The following is a 17,783-nucleotide window of genomic DNA, read 5'->3' on the forward strand; positions in this document are numbered from 1 at the left end:
ACATGGTTTTCGATGTCTAGAAAACATCGCGTCGACTATGCGCATCAGTGACAGGTGGCGGCCATCTTGGATCGCCGTGTATGGGCCCGAGTGAAACTCAAGCACCGCTCTGAACTATACCTCGCCACATTATTACGAAAGTTATTTCTTTTCGTATTTTATTATTTTAAGCCGCGTAAACGCGTAAATACGATCAAAAAAATAATCGGAAAAATAACACGAAACAAAGAGAAATTAATGATATAAAATCAAATCGATAACAAAAAATGTAATAGTCGACTAATACGCATGCGCGGGCAGAGCGTTCATGGGCTATAGGACCACGTACGTGACTTTTACCGATTGCAATTATTCAGATGATTTTAAACGAAGCGACAAGCGATGAAAGAAATAATGAATTAATAATGAATCAAATTAAAGTTTTTGCTATTGGACATCGCATAAAACTAAAAAAACATAAAAAGCGGTAGTCTGCGCATCGTATGTTAGCCCGCTCGACCAACAGTAGAGCGCGAATCATGGCAACGGGCCAATCAGAGAAGGCGGTACAAATAGATGCGCAGAACCGGTCTAAAACAGAGATTCTCGGCGCTCGAGAATTTTACGGTGGGAACTGGATATAAGAAGCGCTGCGCGACTCATTCGGCAGACAGTTTTCTCTGGCTAAAGGATCAACTCGGACCTCTCTCAGTACACCTCTCATTCTGCCTCAGCAATAGTCAATCCTTCCTCGAAATTTTCTAAGTTTCCCGTTGCGCGGACTCTCGGATCGATTCGGCGACGTCTCGATCCCATAGCCTGTGGTCTACATCCTACCTTTTCATTTTTATTTTATTGTATGAGGAGAATTAAAATTTGTTCGATTATTTAAAATTAAATTCACGTTTGATAAAATTCTATCCGAATTGGTCCAAGTAGAGAGATCTGACCCAATTGATAAAATTAACAAAAACTAAAGCCGAATTAGAGTTTATATCGAATAAAAAAAAACAAAATTAAAAGTTTGTAAAAACGAAAAATACTCTTGGATTTATTTGATTTTAAAGCGAGCATCACAGGACATCGGAAAAATTGAATCTAGCGAATTATAGCGTGTGAGACATTGATTTTCGAGTTTTTAAGTTTGAGGCTTGTCGCAAAATTAGAACAAACGCGACAATTAAATTTAAAACGGATTTTTCTTTAATTATTTATTATTTTTGTACAATTAAAATTTGAAAATTGAGAAAATAAATTTTTCTCAGACAAAGAATTTGCAACGTTTTCGAGTCTTTCGTGGTTTTTTCTCTCGCCGGATCCGATTAAACAAAGTAAGACAAATTAAAACAAAAAACACAAAGTTGTTTTAGAATCAGCGAGCAAAAGCGCAAAATTTCTGTTATTTGTCCAAATTTGGTCAATTATTTGAGTAAAATTGATTATTTTTATGTTTTTACTAAAATTCACGGTGTCCGCATTTCCTTCATACCTGCTCCTTATTATTAAGGTTGCTTGGGTAATAAGTTATGATTACCCTTATTAAGGTCGAGTGGATAATAAGTTATGATTTTTGGAAAAAAATAGAGATTTTTTTCTTTTCAAAACGGGCCGAATTGAACTTTTTTTTTTAAACTCGAGTGTTTTTTCTGTTCTTTTTGAAGATATTTTTTTAAAAAATTATTGGTGTGGATTTTAATCAATTTTTCGCGGTTTTAAGCAAAAAACCATTCATTTTAGGCAATAAGACAGTTTCATTTTTTTTTCAAAAAATTCTCAAAAAAACTTCAATTAATCCAACGATTTTTAAGACTAGTTGCGTTATAGGATCTCATTTGGTTATATTTTTTTCGTAATTTTAGAGGGTGCACGCAAAAGTCTGCAAGACTCGGCAAAAGAACGTCCGTGAGGCAAGGGGCAGTGTGTTGCTCACTTCGCGTTTGTTGACGAAAGTTAGGCTGACGGCCTCTGTGCGGTTTCACCTTTATTTCAGGATTTACTGAACCGCCGCGAGTGGCTAACTTACGGAGTTATCCAAGGGGACGACCGAGTGTCTAAAGCGATCAAACGGAACTGAGGCCCGAGAATATCACCCACGGCGACGATTGCTCGAAAGCGATCGTCGTGGCGCGACACTCCCGCGCCGTCAGCACTCCGGTCGCACCCAAGGATATTCCTCCTCGGAACCCGGGATCAGGCGATGCTGAGCCAGCGAATTCCGAGGGCCCCAACTCGCGACGGCACGAGGCAACGCACAGAGGTCGAGCCAAGGTCGCTCTGTTGCCAAGCCAATACAATTCAAACAATACATGATGTACTTCGTTGAACAAAACATTTTATTCTGCGACGTTTAGAATTCTGTTGCAGCAACTAAAATTTTCGACGGACTGAAAACAAAATTTGGTTGACCGAAACAAATTTTGTTTCGCTCAACCAAATTATTTAGTTCAATACGTTAAACTAAATATTCATTATTTTAGACAAAATAATTTGTCAATGTGGTAAAAAATTATTATTCGAATCTCGAACTGGATCCTCGAGAACAGATACTCCCGCCCGTACGATTTGTAAGTATCTAGTACTCAAATCTTCTCGGTAATCGAGAAATAATTTGTGTGTGCCCAGTTAATAGGACGGAGTTGAATGGAAAAATTGGGAGTCTTATGGAAAACTTCACGAAGTTTTTCATGAACTTCGTTCATGAATCACGAAAATGTTCAAGAAAATAAACACAAAATTTGAGAACAAAAATTTGAACGTGTTTATTGATAATATCACTTGCTTCGTGCATACGTTTGCACTGAGCACAAGCTGGATTACTGCAGTCTTGATCACCTTTGACTTTTCTTACATTCTCTTGAAATTCTATGATATCGTTGAGAAACTTTGTAGACTCAACTGGTCTGGATCGAGTTTCTCCATGACTGACCATCGGCTTACTGGGAAATTTGCTGAATTTCTATCTTATATCTTATATCCTGCTACCTCTCTTTGTTTCCAGTTGCAACTCTATTCAATTATAACGCAAATCACCCCCACACCCATTACAACGCATACGTGCAGGGACAGGTTCATGAGTGAATTTCACTCTCTTGACATTTTTTACAATTTTTTCGTAGAGGCGCTGGAGCTTCAATGTGCTCTTCCATCGAAGATGTATTCCAATGATCATAACATCGACGGATTGATTGAATTTCAACGTCAGATTTGTATTAATGTAGTAAACGCTACCACAAAATATCTGTAAAGTCTGTTGTGTCCGCGAAGACCGTCGCGAAGGGACGAGTTATCAAGGATGAGTATTTAAGGGATTTAAGCCAAAAGAGCTGAACTCCAACTCGATACTTATACAAGTTAACAATAAGTTTATTTAAGAAGTTACAAATTCGAGGTTTTATTGCCTCGAGACCAATCGTTACAATTCTCGTCAAAGACTGTCGAATTTTGGTTAGTTGATTAATTTATAGACTCGGGGGTTTTTCCCCCTCTCGTGACAATATGGCGTGATATTCTTTCTCGAAGTTTCGGTGATGACATCGAGAGTCGATGCGCTTGTTCGGGAACGTCGATATTTCGCCATCGATGCATTTATGCTGAGAACGCTTAATTTATATACTCTTTATTTTAGGAGTGCGATGTACGGGCACAACAAGTCACTGAAATATTTTTTGAACGTTGATAGTGATATAATCAAGAGTTCTTCAGCCATCATTTCAGAAGAATTTCTTGTACAATAAATTGCATAAGTATTCACTAGTTGCTCCATGATCCAACATTTTTCACAGTCTCGACGTATTGGCTCCAGATCATCAATATGAGACCGCACCCATGGTGGATTAAAATGATCATGACAATATTGATACGATTGAACCTCACTATCACTCTGCAAATATTCAGGAAATCGATCCCGTAACGAAGGAATGAATCTGCTATAATATTTTATAAGCAGAACCTTAGGAATTGATTCGAAATCATTTTTAGTCAACGTCGAAGGTGATTTCAATGGATCGATTGTATACATACGCGCACATCTATCCATCTTGAGCTCAATTTGAAATGAACAACTAAGGCAAAATAAAATTTGATATGCTTAATTTCAATCTTATATATCCTGCTACTTTGTTTATTCAACCAGCATTTTCTAGAAGCTTCAAAGGTCATCGAAGGTTTACTTCGCATTTGTAACCGGAGCTCCTTTATTATTCTGATGCAGCTAACATAATGCGTCGCATTTTTATCATCTCATATTAGATGAAAAAGCATAATTATGTTATCCAACTATTTAACAATATTTATTTGTGATTCTTTTTTACTCTGATGAACCACGGATCTTTTTGAAGATGGCTCGTAAAGAGTTCGACACCCAAGGTGTTGCGTGAAGGTCTGGTGTTGGTGGGAAAATAAATGACGCAATGCAGGTCGGCGTAAAACGTGTAACAAGGTGGTGCTTTATTTGATGTCGATGGTAAAGTAACAATAAAGGAATGTCCCGACAATGAATGATAGGCCTGAAATATTAGCCCGGTGAGAAGGAACACGTGAGAAGTGACCCGGTGTTCGTCGTCGAACGCACGTTCGACGATGCCGAAAGGATAGCTGACGCGTGCTCGCGCTTGCCCGAAAGATAATCCCGAAATAGAGGAGGAATCCTTTGTAAAAGGGTCCCGAAAACCGTGTCCGATTGTACTCGATAATGTCCCGAATGCGATGAGCACATTATTTTTAGAAAGAGAACCCGAGATTAGAGATGTGGTCGAAAAGAAAGATAAAGACTACGGAGCACGTCAGCACGCTGTACGACCGGATCAAAGACTAATCAATCAATATGGAGATCGATGAAGACGCGCCGTGGGCATGCGCCACACGTCGCGTCGATCGCGCCCGAATTCCGTGTCCAGTACGTGCTGACCCCCCGCGAGAGCGTGAGAACTAGAGCACGAAAAGCCCATTGTCTCACGTTTCCCGAATTCCCGAGCCCGCGAGCTAGCGACGCCCGCGGTGGGGCGAGCGCTCGATCCCGAGAGCGCTCGCCGGCACCGAAACCTCGCTAATTCCTGAACACAAGGAATTCGACTCTCATATTTACGCGGTACATGCAGTTCAATGCGTAACCCATATCATAAAGAGCTCGACGCCTGCTACTACGACATTGAAATTCGAAGCTTGACCGATGTATTCAAAGCACCCGCACAGCAAAAAAACCTTGGGTGCGACTTTGACCCATATTTTACATCTTCAATATGAGCGTTAAACGATAAAAATAATTGATTCTCTCGTGAAAATCCTTGTTCATGAGCATCCTTGTTCAAGATTTTTTCGATGAACAGTTCAACGCTTGTACGCAAGCTACTGCGACTGGCCTACATAAAGAACTCGACGCGTACTACTATATACGACGTTGAAATTTGACGCTCATGTTTTTACGGTATAGAGAGATGCTTGCATCTAAACATTGATAGCGAAATTCTTCAGATTACTCGATAGGACATTTAATGCGAGATTCGGAATTGAAAACTTTTTTTATTCCGTTTTTAATATTGCATAATACAATAAATTATTCCAACTGACATTTGTAACAATTTTTAATGAAAGGTTCAGGACCATCGAAATCATCACTATTTGTGTTGCAATAATGTTTTCAGCAACGACGAAATCCTATAATATCATTGTCTATTTGCATGTTGTTTAAAAAAAAAAACCAATGTGATTCAATGGAAAAAATAATTGGAAATAAATCATTTTTGAATCATTGAGTGAACTTGGCGAAACCGCTCGCGCTCGAGTATTTTCTTTTTTCTTTCTCTCGTGGTCCGTTGTCATGAACCCGAAACGACACGAAAAAAACAGTCAGTCAACACATTGAGTTGATTGAAGATGGATGTACATATTGAGATAAAAAAAAAAAAAATAAAATCAAATACGAAATAAGGATCTAAGGTACTGGCTTTCATATCATTATTCTTATTCTTGATGATCGCAATTCATTACATGGTTCAATTATTTTTTGGCTGGTGATAGCCACGGATTGATTAATTCATTACATGGTTTAACTCTTTTTGGCTGGTGATGGCTGCGGATTGATTAATTCATTACATGGTTTAACGATTTTGGCTGGTGATGGCCGCGGATTGAGGAATTCATTATATGGTTTCATTATTTTTGGCTGGTGACGGCCGCGGATTGATTAATGTTTTCATAATGTTCTTTTCGTATGACTTGATATACCAATTTTAGCTAGTGATGGCTGCGGATTTATTAAAACAGATGATGACTATATAATTGTTTTTGGTTGCTGCGGATTGAATTTTTTTTTTGGTATTTGTTTTCTTATAGTATAATCAATAAATAATTTTTATTATTCGTTTTATATCAGGTGAAAAGACAGTTATATCCTGTTCTGGAATTGATCTGTGAATTATCAAGCAACGTCACACGAAAAATTGAGATTTCTTTTTTTTACGAACCATCAAAAGAAAAATTAAAAGAAGTTATACACAAAACATATATTTTCAGGTAATCCGCTCCAGACATCATCAATCCTTCCATCAATCCCTTCATGCGTACGTCGTGATAAATTCTTTAGGTAAATGCGCGATATCTTCAGTCATCATATTTCGTATACCTCCCAATATGTGAAATAATTTGAAGGATCTTGCGAATGATGACATTTCAATATAATGCTTCAAGTACCACATCTTCAAACGCAGAATATTTTCTAGGGCGCACATATAATTGAGTATGCCATCATGATATTTATGATGCCAGCATCTTAGTATACTCAACTCTCGCAGAGCGAGGCAGCCCCAATCCTCCAAGTTGATTGTAGGTATCGAGTGACCTATAATATCTTCGATCCATCGTTTCTTCTCCAATCCTTTCACATAAATACGACTAAAACCTTTTATAATAGTATTGAATACATTTTTAAGCTTAGCATATGGTATATCTCCAACATCCCATGGAATGCCATGGTGATTATGTTGACACCATAAATTTGTTCTATACTTGGTTGGTAAACTGTTCCATTCGCCAGGCGGTTTAAGAAGTACGCACCCCACCTCTTCACAATTCTCATTGGAAATTTTGACTGCCCCCATTTCCTCCACTACAAATTTATTCGATGGAACTTTAAATGCTTGCAAATCCAAAATCATTTCCATCTTTGAAAAGCTCGAGCGTTTGAACTGATGTAATATAATTAAAAAATTGGTATATATACCTGTCACCCCCCTCAACCATCCTTCCCCCGCTCTTTTGTCTATCCCTCCCCCACTACCCTTCTCACCAAATGGTCGAACGTCATCATCGAAGGTTCAAACGACGTCATCGTTTGAGTCATAGTACATTCTCAAACTTCGAACATTCTCATCGTTCGAGAATGTTCTATGACGTCATCCTTTGAGAACATTCTGACCCACATTACCCCCGGAGGAAAGAGTGATCCGCATTACCCCCTCGATCCAGAACTCTTCTTGTATATCTACTACAAACACCCAAGGTCACTGCGCGTTTATGGTATCACTGCCCCCCCCCCCACCCCCCACCCCGCCCATGGAACCTTCTAGAACCAAAGATCAACGTCCTTCGAAATGACGTAGCACCCGTAAAAAGGGACTTTTCGAATAAACCAAAGTAAAACTGAACGTCTTCCCTTCTTATTGAATGTCTTCCTTGTACCATCCGAGATCTAAGCCAGTGGCGCAGTAGAAGAAAAAAGAGCGTGGGAACTTTTTTGGACTTTTATCCGGAAACGTTTTCCTGGCAGTAAAAACACTCGAAAAAAAGTTAAAAAAGAGCGACAAGTATTGAAAAATCACAACCTTAGTTTTAAATGATCTTTGTATATTTTCATTGTCAAATTGAAATTTTTTACTGCATTATTTGTTTCATGATAAGGAAAAAAATATGAGATCATTCTAATATAGACAAGATTTATATCATTTGAATGTGACTAAACAGTTTTTGTCTGTCAACGCAGAAAAAATAACTTTTCAGCAGCGTTGTGAAGTATTACGACACAACACACACGAACCATATGCTACATGGCACTCCATTACATCGATTATTCAAAAGAGACGGAAGGAAATTCAACTGTACAATTTTTTTTATCTATTCCGTGTGATAGAAACGGCTTCTTTTGCCTTTACGGACTCACTCCAATTAACTTGTCAAAGGAACAATGTAAAAATAATTTTGGGTTCGTTGCAGAAAATGTTTATTTTTTATATAATTTACATTATTCAGCAAGCAATAGGTGTTGTTCTGATCACTGATTCCAGATAACCATGTTGTTCATCGTTCCGTACTGCCATTGGGTATTTTGACAAATTGTACCAGCGATCGCGTCTTGCAAAGGTACCGTCATGATCCTGAAGTTTACATCGTTATAATCCATTTCAGAAAACCCCCATATTGACAAGCGATTCGACATCATCCAAACAACTCCATGAACAATCTTAAAAGTAAGACATTAATTAGACGTTCGAATAAACAACTGATCTGAAGTAGTAACATTTAATGAATTTCAATATGACATGAGTATCGTATTGATATCGCGAAAAAAATGAGAATTGGAAAAAAATTGACAGGGAAACATACTTTTATATCGACTGGAAAAATCAAAGCTTGGTCATGTCTAGCTATTATTCCGTGGTTTTGCGGGCCATATGGTAGTAATGAATTCCAACATCCCACGGCATTCTGGTCAATCAAATTAAAAACCATGACACCATTGTCATCCATGGCTTCTGCTGTTGAATGGCCCATGTATCGCTCAGGAAGTGCCTGCAGATCCATATCAAAGTCAAGAATTGATTTGCATAAAGCTATGATCCATATAATTTTCATTATAGTTAGATTTTTCACCTGGAATTCGTGATAACTGTTTGCTGAAAGGTCCTCATCCCTGAGAACTCTCGTTGAAACAGCAAACTCTCTATTACTGTTGAGAGGATGAAAATACAAAGTTCTAAATCCATCTTTGGCGATTGGTGAAAGAGCCATGCCAAAAATTCCTTCGGGACCCCATTGGAAATTTACACCAGCAATATTGTAATCGCCGGCCAATGGATCTGGGAAAAAAAAGTCATGGCTCACCCGCCAAGATTTGTTTGCTTTCCAATCATAGACTATGAGACCGTAACCCAGCTGGTCGGGCAAGTAAGCAAAAGAGTCGTTGCAACCACCGTTGCCTATGTCCACTGCGATGTAAGAGATTAAGGTGCTCTGCAAATAAGATTCAAGATACGCTGTTTAAATTTTTGTAACTTTTCTATGAATGTAACTTTCTCCGATGCTGCTTTAATATATTACTCGTAATAAAACCCATTTGTCTTGTTCGACTTATAGCGCAGATAATTTAGCTGTGACAAAGTACTTGATAACTTTACTTCATGATTGAGTTACAATCCTTTCAATAACTCATTCATTAATTATACCATAAAAGGAGCATCAGACCTTCCATCTTCCAAAATTAAAGATCAAACATTAAGTACATCGTAAAGTTACCACAGATGTGAAGTTGCCCCCCCCCCCCCCCCGCCCCACCCCATGAAATAAAAAAAATAAGTTCTTGTTGCCCCCACACAGTTCATTAGTTCTTCATACTTTATTTTAATAGTTCTGTTAATTTCATTTTTCAAAAATGAATTTGAAATTACTGGGGGGCTAACTTCTCAATTCGTATTTTTTACGGGCTCGCACCGAAGAAAGTATTCGTTGGATCAAAAAATGAAATAAGGAGAATGTGTAGAACTCTTCGGGGGAGCAAATAGAACTCGAGCCAAAACTGCGATTTTCGTAAAAAAAAATTTGAACTGCTTTTGGTTCCAGTCTAGCCGAAAATCAGAATTTCTAGATGTATCAAAATCAGTAGCTGGGGAGATTCATAGAACTCGTAGGTGTGCAAACAGAAATCTATTTAAAAATCTGATTTTCAAAACAGATTTTTTTTCATATATTTTTAGTTTTTATCAGAGTCAAATATCATCAGTTCATTCTATCAGAATGAAGAGCAGGCAAAATGAAACAACGTTTCGGAAATAGTTCTGTTATTTACAAAGCCGAAAAATGGTTTCGAAAATTACAGGACTGACGTCGCTATTTGTTGTTGTTACAGTCTTGCACCGAGGAAAGTATTGGTTAGATCAAAAAGTCAAATAAGGATAATGTGTAGAGTTCTTTGGGGGTAAACAGAACTCGAAGCAAAAATCTTATCTTCCAAAAAATGAAATCCAGATCTTTTTCCGTTGCAGTCTAGTCCTCAAGTCCTCATTTGTAGATGTAATAAACTAACATGAGTAGCAGAGAATATTTGTAGAACTCTGAAAAACAGATGTAACTTATGGCAGAAGTCCGATTTTCGAAAAATAAATTCTTATTTAAATATTCATTTCGATTTTGATCAGGCTCCCGTATCTTTATCTTTGTCTCCATCAAAATCAGTAGGAGGGAAGATTTGTAGAACATATTGAAGGAACTACTAGAACCCTAGAACTCTAGAAACGTTCTTCTTCAAAACGTTCTAGAAACGCTATTCTTTCAAAATATCAATATTTTTTTATTACAAATGTTTATTTGTGCAAGCCTAACTTATTTTCTGCAAGGATCGGTGTTGTTTGGAAAACACATTGGATTCTTCAGGGGCAAATAGAAATCGTCATAAATATCGCATTGTTTTTTAACTTATCGAAAGACGCTGCGCATTTACATTATTATTCATTTTTTTCCCTAGGACTAGCGACCTAATTTCTTTTTCAATGTTGAAATGAGTTACAGCTCGAATTTGTATAACTTCTTTTCTTGCGAAGTCAAAAAAGTATTCACAATTATTAATACTCATATCAGTACAATGCAGAATTAGAATTCTTTCCAATAGAATGCAGAAAGATTAGAATTGTCTATTGAAATCTTCAAATAGTTCAGAACTCGCCACTAACTATTAGTATCTCAATCTCATTAAGATAGTAATAAACAATAGTAAATAGTCACTTCGGTAACATGAAAGCTCTGAATTTTTCTTGGTAGAATCCAAAACGGACAGAATCGTCGATTCAACTTGTGGAACCAACGACAATCAATAAATATTTGTGTATTACGAGATGCTAGAACAGAGGTGGGAAGCTCCTTTTCAAGACAGTGGAAGAAACGAGATTGACTGAGTGTTTTAGTTCTGTTGTTTCTTGTTTATTGTATAGGCGTGGACAGTGATTCGAGCGATCGATCGGGATAGAGACAATTTATTCAGTTATAATAAGTGATTACGAATTTGTAATACCTGGTCAATTTTAAGAAATACGAAATAGAAAATATAACAGATACTTTATATTTAAAAATAAAAAATAATCAAACATTCCGAGATGAAGCCCATAAATGAAGAGGAGACAAATTCCACCGATTTTGTCTCTGAGAAACTTCAGAGCTGGGGACTCGCTAATTACATCAATGTGTTTGCAGGTGAAATTTTTGGTAATTATGTCGAATCCGGGCTGCAGCTCAAAACTGCACCAAACTTTTGTCTTACTTATTTTAAGTAAAAAAAAAAAATATCCCATGTAAGTAATAAGGCGAGGTAAGAACTGCAACGTCATAAAAAATGTAAAAAACTGACTATGAGAAGTTATATAAATTTAACTGCTATATAGATTAAGAGTACATATGACACACACACATACACGCACGCACGCACGCGCGATGCGCGCGCACACACACATACACACAGAGGGAGAGGGATGGGCGTTGGATGCTCTGCATGCACCCCAACAAAGATGTTCTGCATGCACACAAGGATGTTCTGCATGCACACACAAAAAGATGTACCACACGCATCCGATTTTGCTATATTTATTGAGTATCGGAGTTAGTATCTTCAAAAAAATCTGTGATTGCGGTAAATAGAAAATGTATGCGCTCCGTGTGGTTCGGGCAATATCGACGGAACGTGAATTTGGCGATGTATCCACTCATGAAATATTTCCGACGACCGTACTTTGGAATCGTTGAACGAGCATCACGATCGCATCGAACGAGCATCGCGTGAGCGTTTAATATTTTGAGTGTAGGCACCGGTATCAGGATCAACAAAGTTAATGCTTTGCTTAACAGTCAAATGTTTATATCCTAAATCATGAAACCAGGAAAATATCAAATAAAAGCCAAAGATTCCCACATAAACTGCTGCACACAAAATATCAAAATCACAAAAACCTTCTGTATTAAGACATTTGTATGCCTTCGAACAATTCGACATTATGATTGTTCCTAGTTTGATCCTTTTTTTAATAATGCCAAGTAGTGTTTCTGCATCTCGACCTGGAACGAGCTCCATAAATATGTTTTTCGTTCCACGCTCGATCCTACCAAATACTCACTCTCCATCAATAACACGACCTCGGTTATATTTCCTTTTGCCAAATTTGGCTTCATCTATTTCAACGATTTTATTTGGGCCGCCAATCTGACATGCTTAATTTTGAATTACCCAATGTTATAGTACTTCACGAATTAAATTAGTCCAATCACACACCGTGTGTGAACCCATTTTCAATTAATTCCATATGAAATCTTGATGTGGTGGGTTTAAAAGAATATAATACGCAATAAGATGCAAAAACAAAATCTATTAGTTTCCTCTTCCTCTTTCTTCTTTCCTGTTTCCAAAAAGATAGGGTTTCTTTTTCTTCTAACTTGTGTTTATCTTTCATTTTTTACAACGGTTCAAATACAGTTAGTTTGCGTTTATGCTGCTACGTGTATTTTTTTTTATGCAGTTATACATTTAATAGCTTTATTATAATAAATAATGAAATATAAAATTAAATAAATAATTTAAGTTATAGCGATGACTTTTTTATTCGTATCAGCGCAAGTCGAATGTAAGCAACCTAATTTTTCCTTTTACTATCTTGCATAGTAATGGAAATCTTCATAAGTGTTCAGAAAAGAGCATAGTTTGTCCTTCTCTCGCGTGAGGCCCTCAGTCGACGGTCGGTCTCTCGCTTGAGCTCGGCGGTACAGTGTACCTCTGCGTGCATTTCCCCTCTCCGAGCCCTTCGCGCTGACTTCCTGCTTCTTGCTGGGATCTAGGAACGCAATGGATCGATAGCGATTCGCGTGCTTCTAAATTTATGGTTTTCTTTCCTTCAATTCGGGTTTTCAATCCTCAAAGTGTATCGGGAGTGTTACGACTTACAACCGCGGCACTTTAGGAATACTTGGGGAATACTTCAATATGTTTCTTCGAGTCTTTTCTTTGGTTACTTATTCTTCCACGGATGTCGGTACGCGACGGATCGATACGATTCTCGTGCTTTAACCTATCTCGGATTTACTTCAAACAATTCGGTTTCATTCTATCGGGAGTATTCGCGACTTACAATCGTGGCACTTCGGGACATTATTCGGTAAATACTTCAGTGCATTCCTCCGGTTATTTTCAGTATTACTTCGACAATTCTTTTGAAATTCATTTCGTTCTCGGCTCTTTTCAAACCGGCGTGCTTTGCAGGCATTATACCATTTGTGAACTTTCTCAGCATTTTGTACTTCCAACTAGTAATAAATCTGTGATATCGTTATTCATATTTTATAAAAACTTCGCATTTCTACTTCTAATTATCCCGTCTCAACTTTCACCGATCCCATTCCTCAAACCAGGAATTCAGAACTTTTCGAAAAAAAAAAAAAACAATAAGATATTTAAATAATTCTTTGGGCTCAAATCATTTCTGCGCGCATAGCGAGAATCCCGTACGAGAGCGAATTCGATTTCGATCATGTTGAATACTTTTAAACAGAGATAGGGACTTTTTTTTTAATTCAGAATAAGAGATTGATAAAGAGGCGTTTCTCATTATGAATACTGACATGGCGAAGGAATTGATTCCGATCCTCGGGCATCGAATTGTTTTTGACAGAGAAAATCATAGAAAAGCAAAAAAACTCATGTCAGTGAGAAATTCTCAGATGTATTTCATCTCGAAGGAGAAATACTCGTTACCACAGATCTCGTGAAGCAGCGAATCTACATAAAAGTAGGAACTGTACCGATAAACATTAGGTCGTACAGAGTGCCCGAAACTCACGAGTCCGAGGTGATGACTCAAGCAAAAGAAATGCTGTGAGACGGAATCATACGTCCAAGCAAAAGTCCATGGAATGCACCTCTACTGGTTCCAAAAAAGGCGGATGCTGAAGGCAACGTTCGAAAATGAGTAGTAGTGGATTTTCGTAAATTAAGCGAAGTCACAGAAGGAGACTCATATCCACTGCCCAATATTACCGAGATATTGGACCAGTTGGGACGAGCCAAATACTTTACCACTCTCGCCTTGCTTCTGGTTTCCACCAAATTCCGATGGCGAAACAAGACAAGAAAAAAACTGCCTTCTCAACTCCAATGAGACATACCCTAAGAGCATCACGCCACGCCACCGATCGCTCGAGATCGATCGAGAATGAATAACCAATAGTAGGGATAAATTGATACCATTTTAGGGGAAATCGACGAACATATAAAAACATTTGACACTGCCCGAATTAGGCAGTCTGCAATAGTCAGCCATAATTTCCAATAATAAGTTAATCATTTGGTCTCAAAGCAAATAAGCCTTGACTTTGTAAAACTTTATCTAATAAACCTATTGTTAACCTGCTTTAAAGTATTGAGCTGGAGTTCAACTCATTTATTGGCAATAAACCTTTAAATAATTCGTCCACGATCACTCGTCCCTCCAAGACGGTTTTCGCGGGAGTTTCGGGGAGACGGTTTCCGTTATCGTCACAATAATAATTATTCCGAGGCCATATGTGGTGGCGGCAACACCAAACCCCTCACAATCAAACATGAGATTACTTAAATTCAAACGTCAAATTAACTCCTAATAAATAAACTAAACTCTTCCTCTCTCTTCCTAACAACGTCGGTGGTAGGTAACTAAAGGTACTAAAATCTCTCGAGTCGGTGCTATCGGTGGTATCCAAAACTTAAAATTATATGTACACAACAGTGAGTCTGGTTTCGACCAATACCCAACGAGTTGATAAGGCGTCAGAAATGGGCCGTAAACCCGGTCCACTGGTCGACACGATTCGTACGAGTGGTGGGTCAAAATGTCACGTCACAGTATGTACACTATGTTCCATTAATGCCTGGACCTGTCATAATGCAACTTGACCAGGCATTAATGAATAGTACCGTACCTATTATTTTTAGCTTTGCCTGGATTTCAAAGCTTGGAAGTGAGTTACGGATCCAAATGTATTTCTCGAAACTTGGAACAATGTGGCACAAAAAATATTGGCATTCGCCAAGACGAAAAACATTGGCCAAGAACTTTTGAACGGTATGATACTGACATTTTTTTGTAAATAATGTTTACATTGAATTGTACATTATTTTTTAATTTTACAATTATTTTTTTCTAATCTATATCTTCACATTCCTTTTTTTCAGAGCAAGCAACCCCGATGACTTTAAGGTTGTTAACTCTACCTTATCTCTTCCGAACCAATCGAAATCCGATAAAGCCTGGTACAAGATAGCAGCCTTCGCAGGTGAAAGTTGCGGAGAGTTTTGTTATGCAAATTGAGGTGAATATCATTTCCAGGCCTTAAGGACTTATATCTAGATATGTCAAAAAAGGGTCAATTTAAATACTTCTTTTTTGTCGCAACTACTTTTTATTGATATGGAATTATGTCATTTTGTTTTCTTTTCTGAAGATCTTCTGTGACAATTTTCATGTAAAGTGGTTGTAGAGTTTTCGGGACATAATAGTTTTTAAAAAACTATTCCAAATAGAAGCATGTAATTTTCAAGCGTCTGACTAATTTAGATTTTATTTCACAACTAGACTATATGCAATCTATGTATGCAATTTTTTACGAATGATATACGAAGGATGATAAGTTTATTTAATGAAATATCTGATTCTTTAAAAATTCTGGAGAGCTTGATAGCCTACTACAAAAATAGCGCATAAAACTTTTCAAATATGGGTTGACGCTACAGCCATTCGTCGTGACGATCGGATCGGAAACGATGTTTTCGTCTGTACTTGTGATTATCAACGACGCCAAGTACGAGTGCTCCAATTTGATGGCAGCGGTCGACTGCTATTTCAAAATAACCTGGGAATTATCCACAAAGTACCAAATGGAATCGGAAATCATTTGGAAGTTTTTGGGAAAATATGTCTACGACATTAAAAGCGATGGAATATCCGACAAAGCTTTTCTCTCCGTAGACGCTTTGTGGTCCGATATTCAAACGTAGATTTATAGGTTTGAATCAGGTACTAATTTTAAATCCTCATCTGCAATAAGTGTACCACCCTACGGCGAATACAACTTATTTCGAATATTACTATTCTTATCATTAATAGTAATATGATCATCCTTAATGCATCAATTATTTTCAATAAACATTTACAAAAAACAATTTCATGCAATACGATGTTGTGTACCATTTCATACACTAGAAAACCCTGCTCCTAAATATAAATATTGTGACGTTGTGACCACTCCATCACCAGAGTCGTGGAGGTGGCTCACCGCAGCACTTTTTCTTCCCTGTAATTTTAAGCCAGCGAGCCCCGTCCCTGTATTTTGACTCCTTATGAGTCCCCGTCATAGCCCCTAATCTGAAGTCTCAGCCTACGCACGTCGCCATCGACTCAAGACCTGGACCACCGCAGCACCTGAAAGTCATCAGAAAAGATCAGCACCGGTTCGAACAACACCAAGAAGAGTCCCCGCTCCATGCACCAGACTCCAGACCCTCACAACCCCGATTCCCCAACAACATGCTGATAAGGGGGTGAGCCCCTTACCGGCACGAAGAGCCTCAGCAGCAAAGCCGTTACTGGAGTGACAGAAGTCGAGTCGGAGGCTTCTAACCTCGAAACGTTAACACTGGCGGGCAACAACAAGACCTCGAACGGTTGCCCGTCGGGTCTCCGGCGTCGAGGTTCGACCATAGCGGACGTTCCACGTCTCCACAACATCGACCCGAGTTGCCAAGGAAAATTCTGACACGAAGAACAACACTCGTCGCACCACCCGTACTTTCTCGGCACAATATCGCGGATTCTCAGGAGCGCAAACCCAAACAACTCGCAGGAGCGAGCCGTCGGTTGCAGTGCTCCAGCCGGCCACGGCAGCGATAGCTATCAGCGCATCGGCTCGAGGCGCTCCACTAGGATTGATAAAATTAAACATCGAGATTATGTAACTCACCACGGCGGCGCCTGCGATCAATACATCGACTCGAGGCGCCGCACATGGGGTGAAGAATCAATCAGCGATCGTGACGTTACTACGTCGCCAGCCAATCCAGCCCCGAGGTTCTAGCCCTGTTCCTCTCCCTGCTTTCGCCCTCGCCACCGAATACTTCGCGATGTGCAAAATGAACCATCGCCATTGGACCCTGCGTTGACGCGCTTATCGATCGATGTTGCGCAACCAGGAAGAAGATCGCGGGAGCCGGCATGAGACGTCTCTTCTACACGACTCGACGTGCGTTCCGTGGCTCTCCGTACTTTCCCAGCGATATTCTGTGATTAATGAGAGATATTTAAACGACGAAGACTCTTCCCTGGATTACCGACTTGGATTTTTGACACTGTTGACGCCGGATTGTTCCGCGATTAGAACGCCTAGAACCTCAAATAAGTCGTTTTCGCTCTCTGTACAGTCGCGACGAAAGGCAACACGTGGCCAACGGCCATTTTTCGTCCTGGCTGTCTACGCACTCGCCAAGTCGTTTTCCCGTCTTCTCCCCTGCTTACTCTCCAGGCCCATCGGGCTCG

General features: G+C 38.8%; 1 protein-coding gene across 1 annotated transcript in view; it reads right to left on the reverse strand.

Moving 5' to 3' along the window:
- Window positions 1–8,174: 8,174 nt before the first annotated feature.
- LOC122406510 (protein yellow-like) overlaps window positions 8,175–17,783 on the reverse strand; it is a 75,532-nt gene continuing 65,923 nt past the window's right edge. The window contains exons 4-6 of the mRNA XM_043412005.1: window positions 8,842–9,201; window positions 8,575–8,760; window positions 8,175–8,431 (exon numbers count right to left, since the gene is read on the reverse strand). Of these exons, the coding sequence (XP_043267940.1) occupies window positions 8,243–8,431; window positions 8,575–8,760; window positions 8,842–9,201 (735 nt within the window). The 3' untranslated portion in view covers window positions 8,175–8,242. The remainder of the gene's footprint in view (window positions 8,432–8,574; window positions 8,761–8,841; window positions 9,202–17,783) is intronic.

Source organism: Venturia canescens, chromosome 2 (assembly GCF_019457755.1).
Source record: "Venturia canescens isolate UGA chromosome 2, ASM1945775v1, whole genome shotgun sequence".
Taxonomy (NCBI): Eukaryota; Metazoa; Arthropoda; class Insecta; order Hymenoptera; family Ichneumonidae; genus Venturia; species Venturia canescens.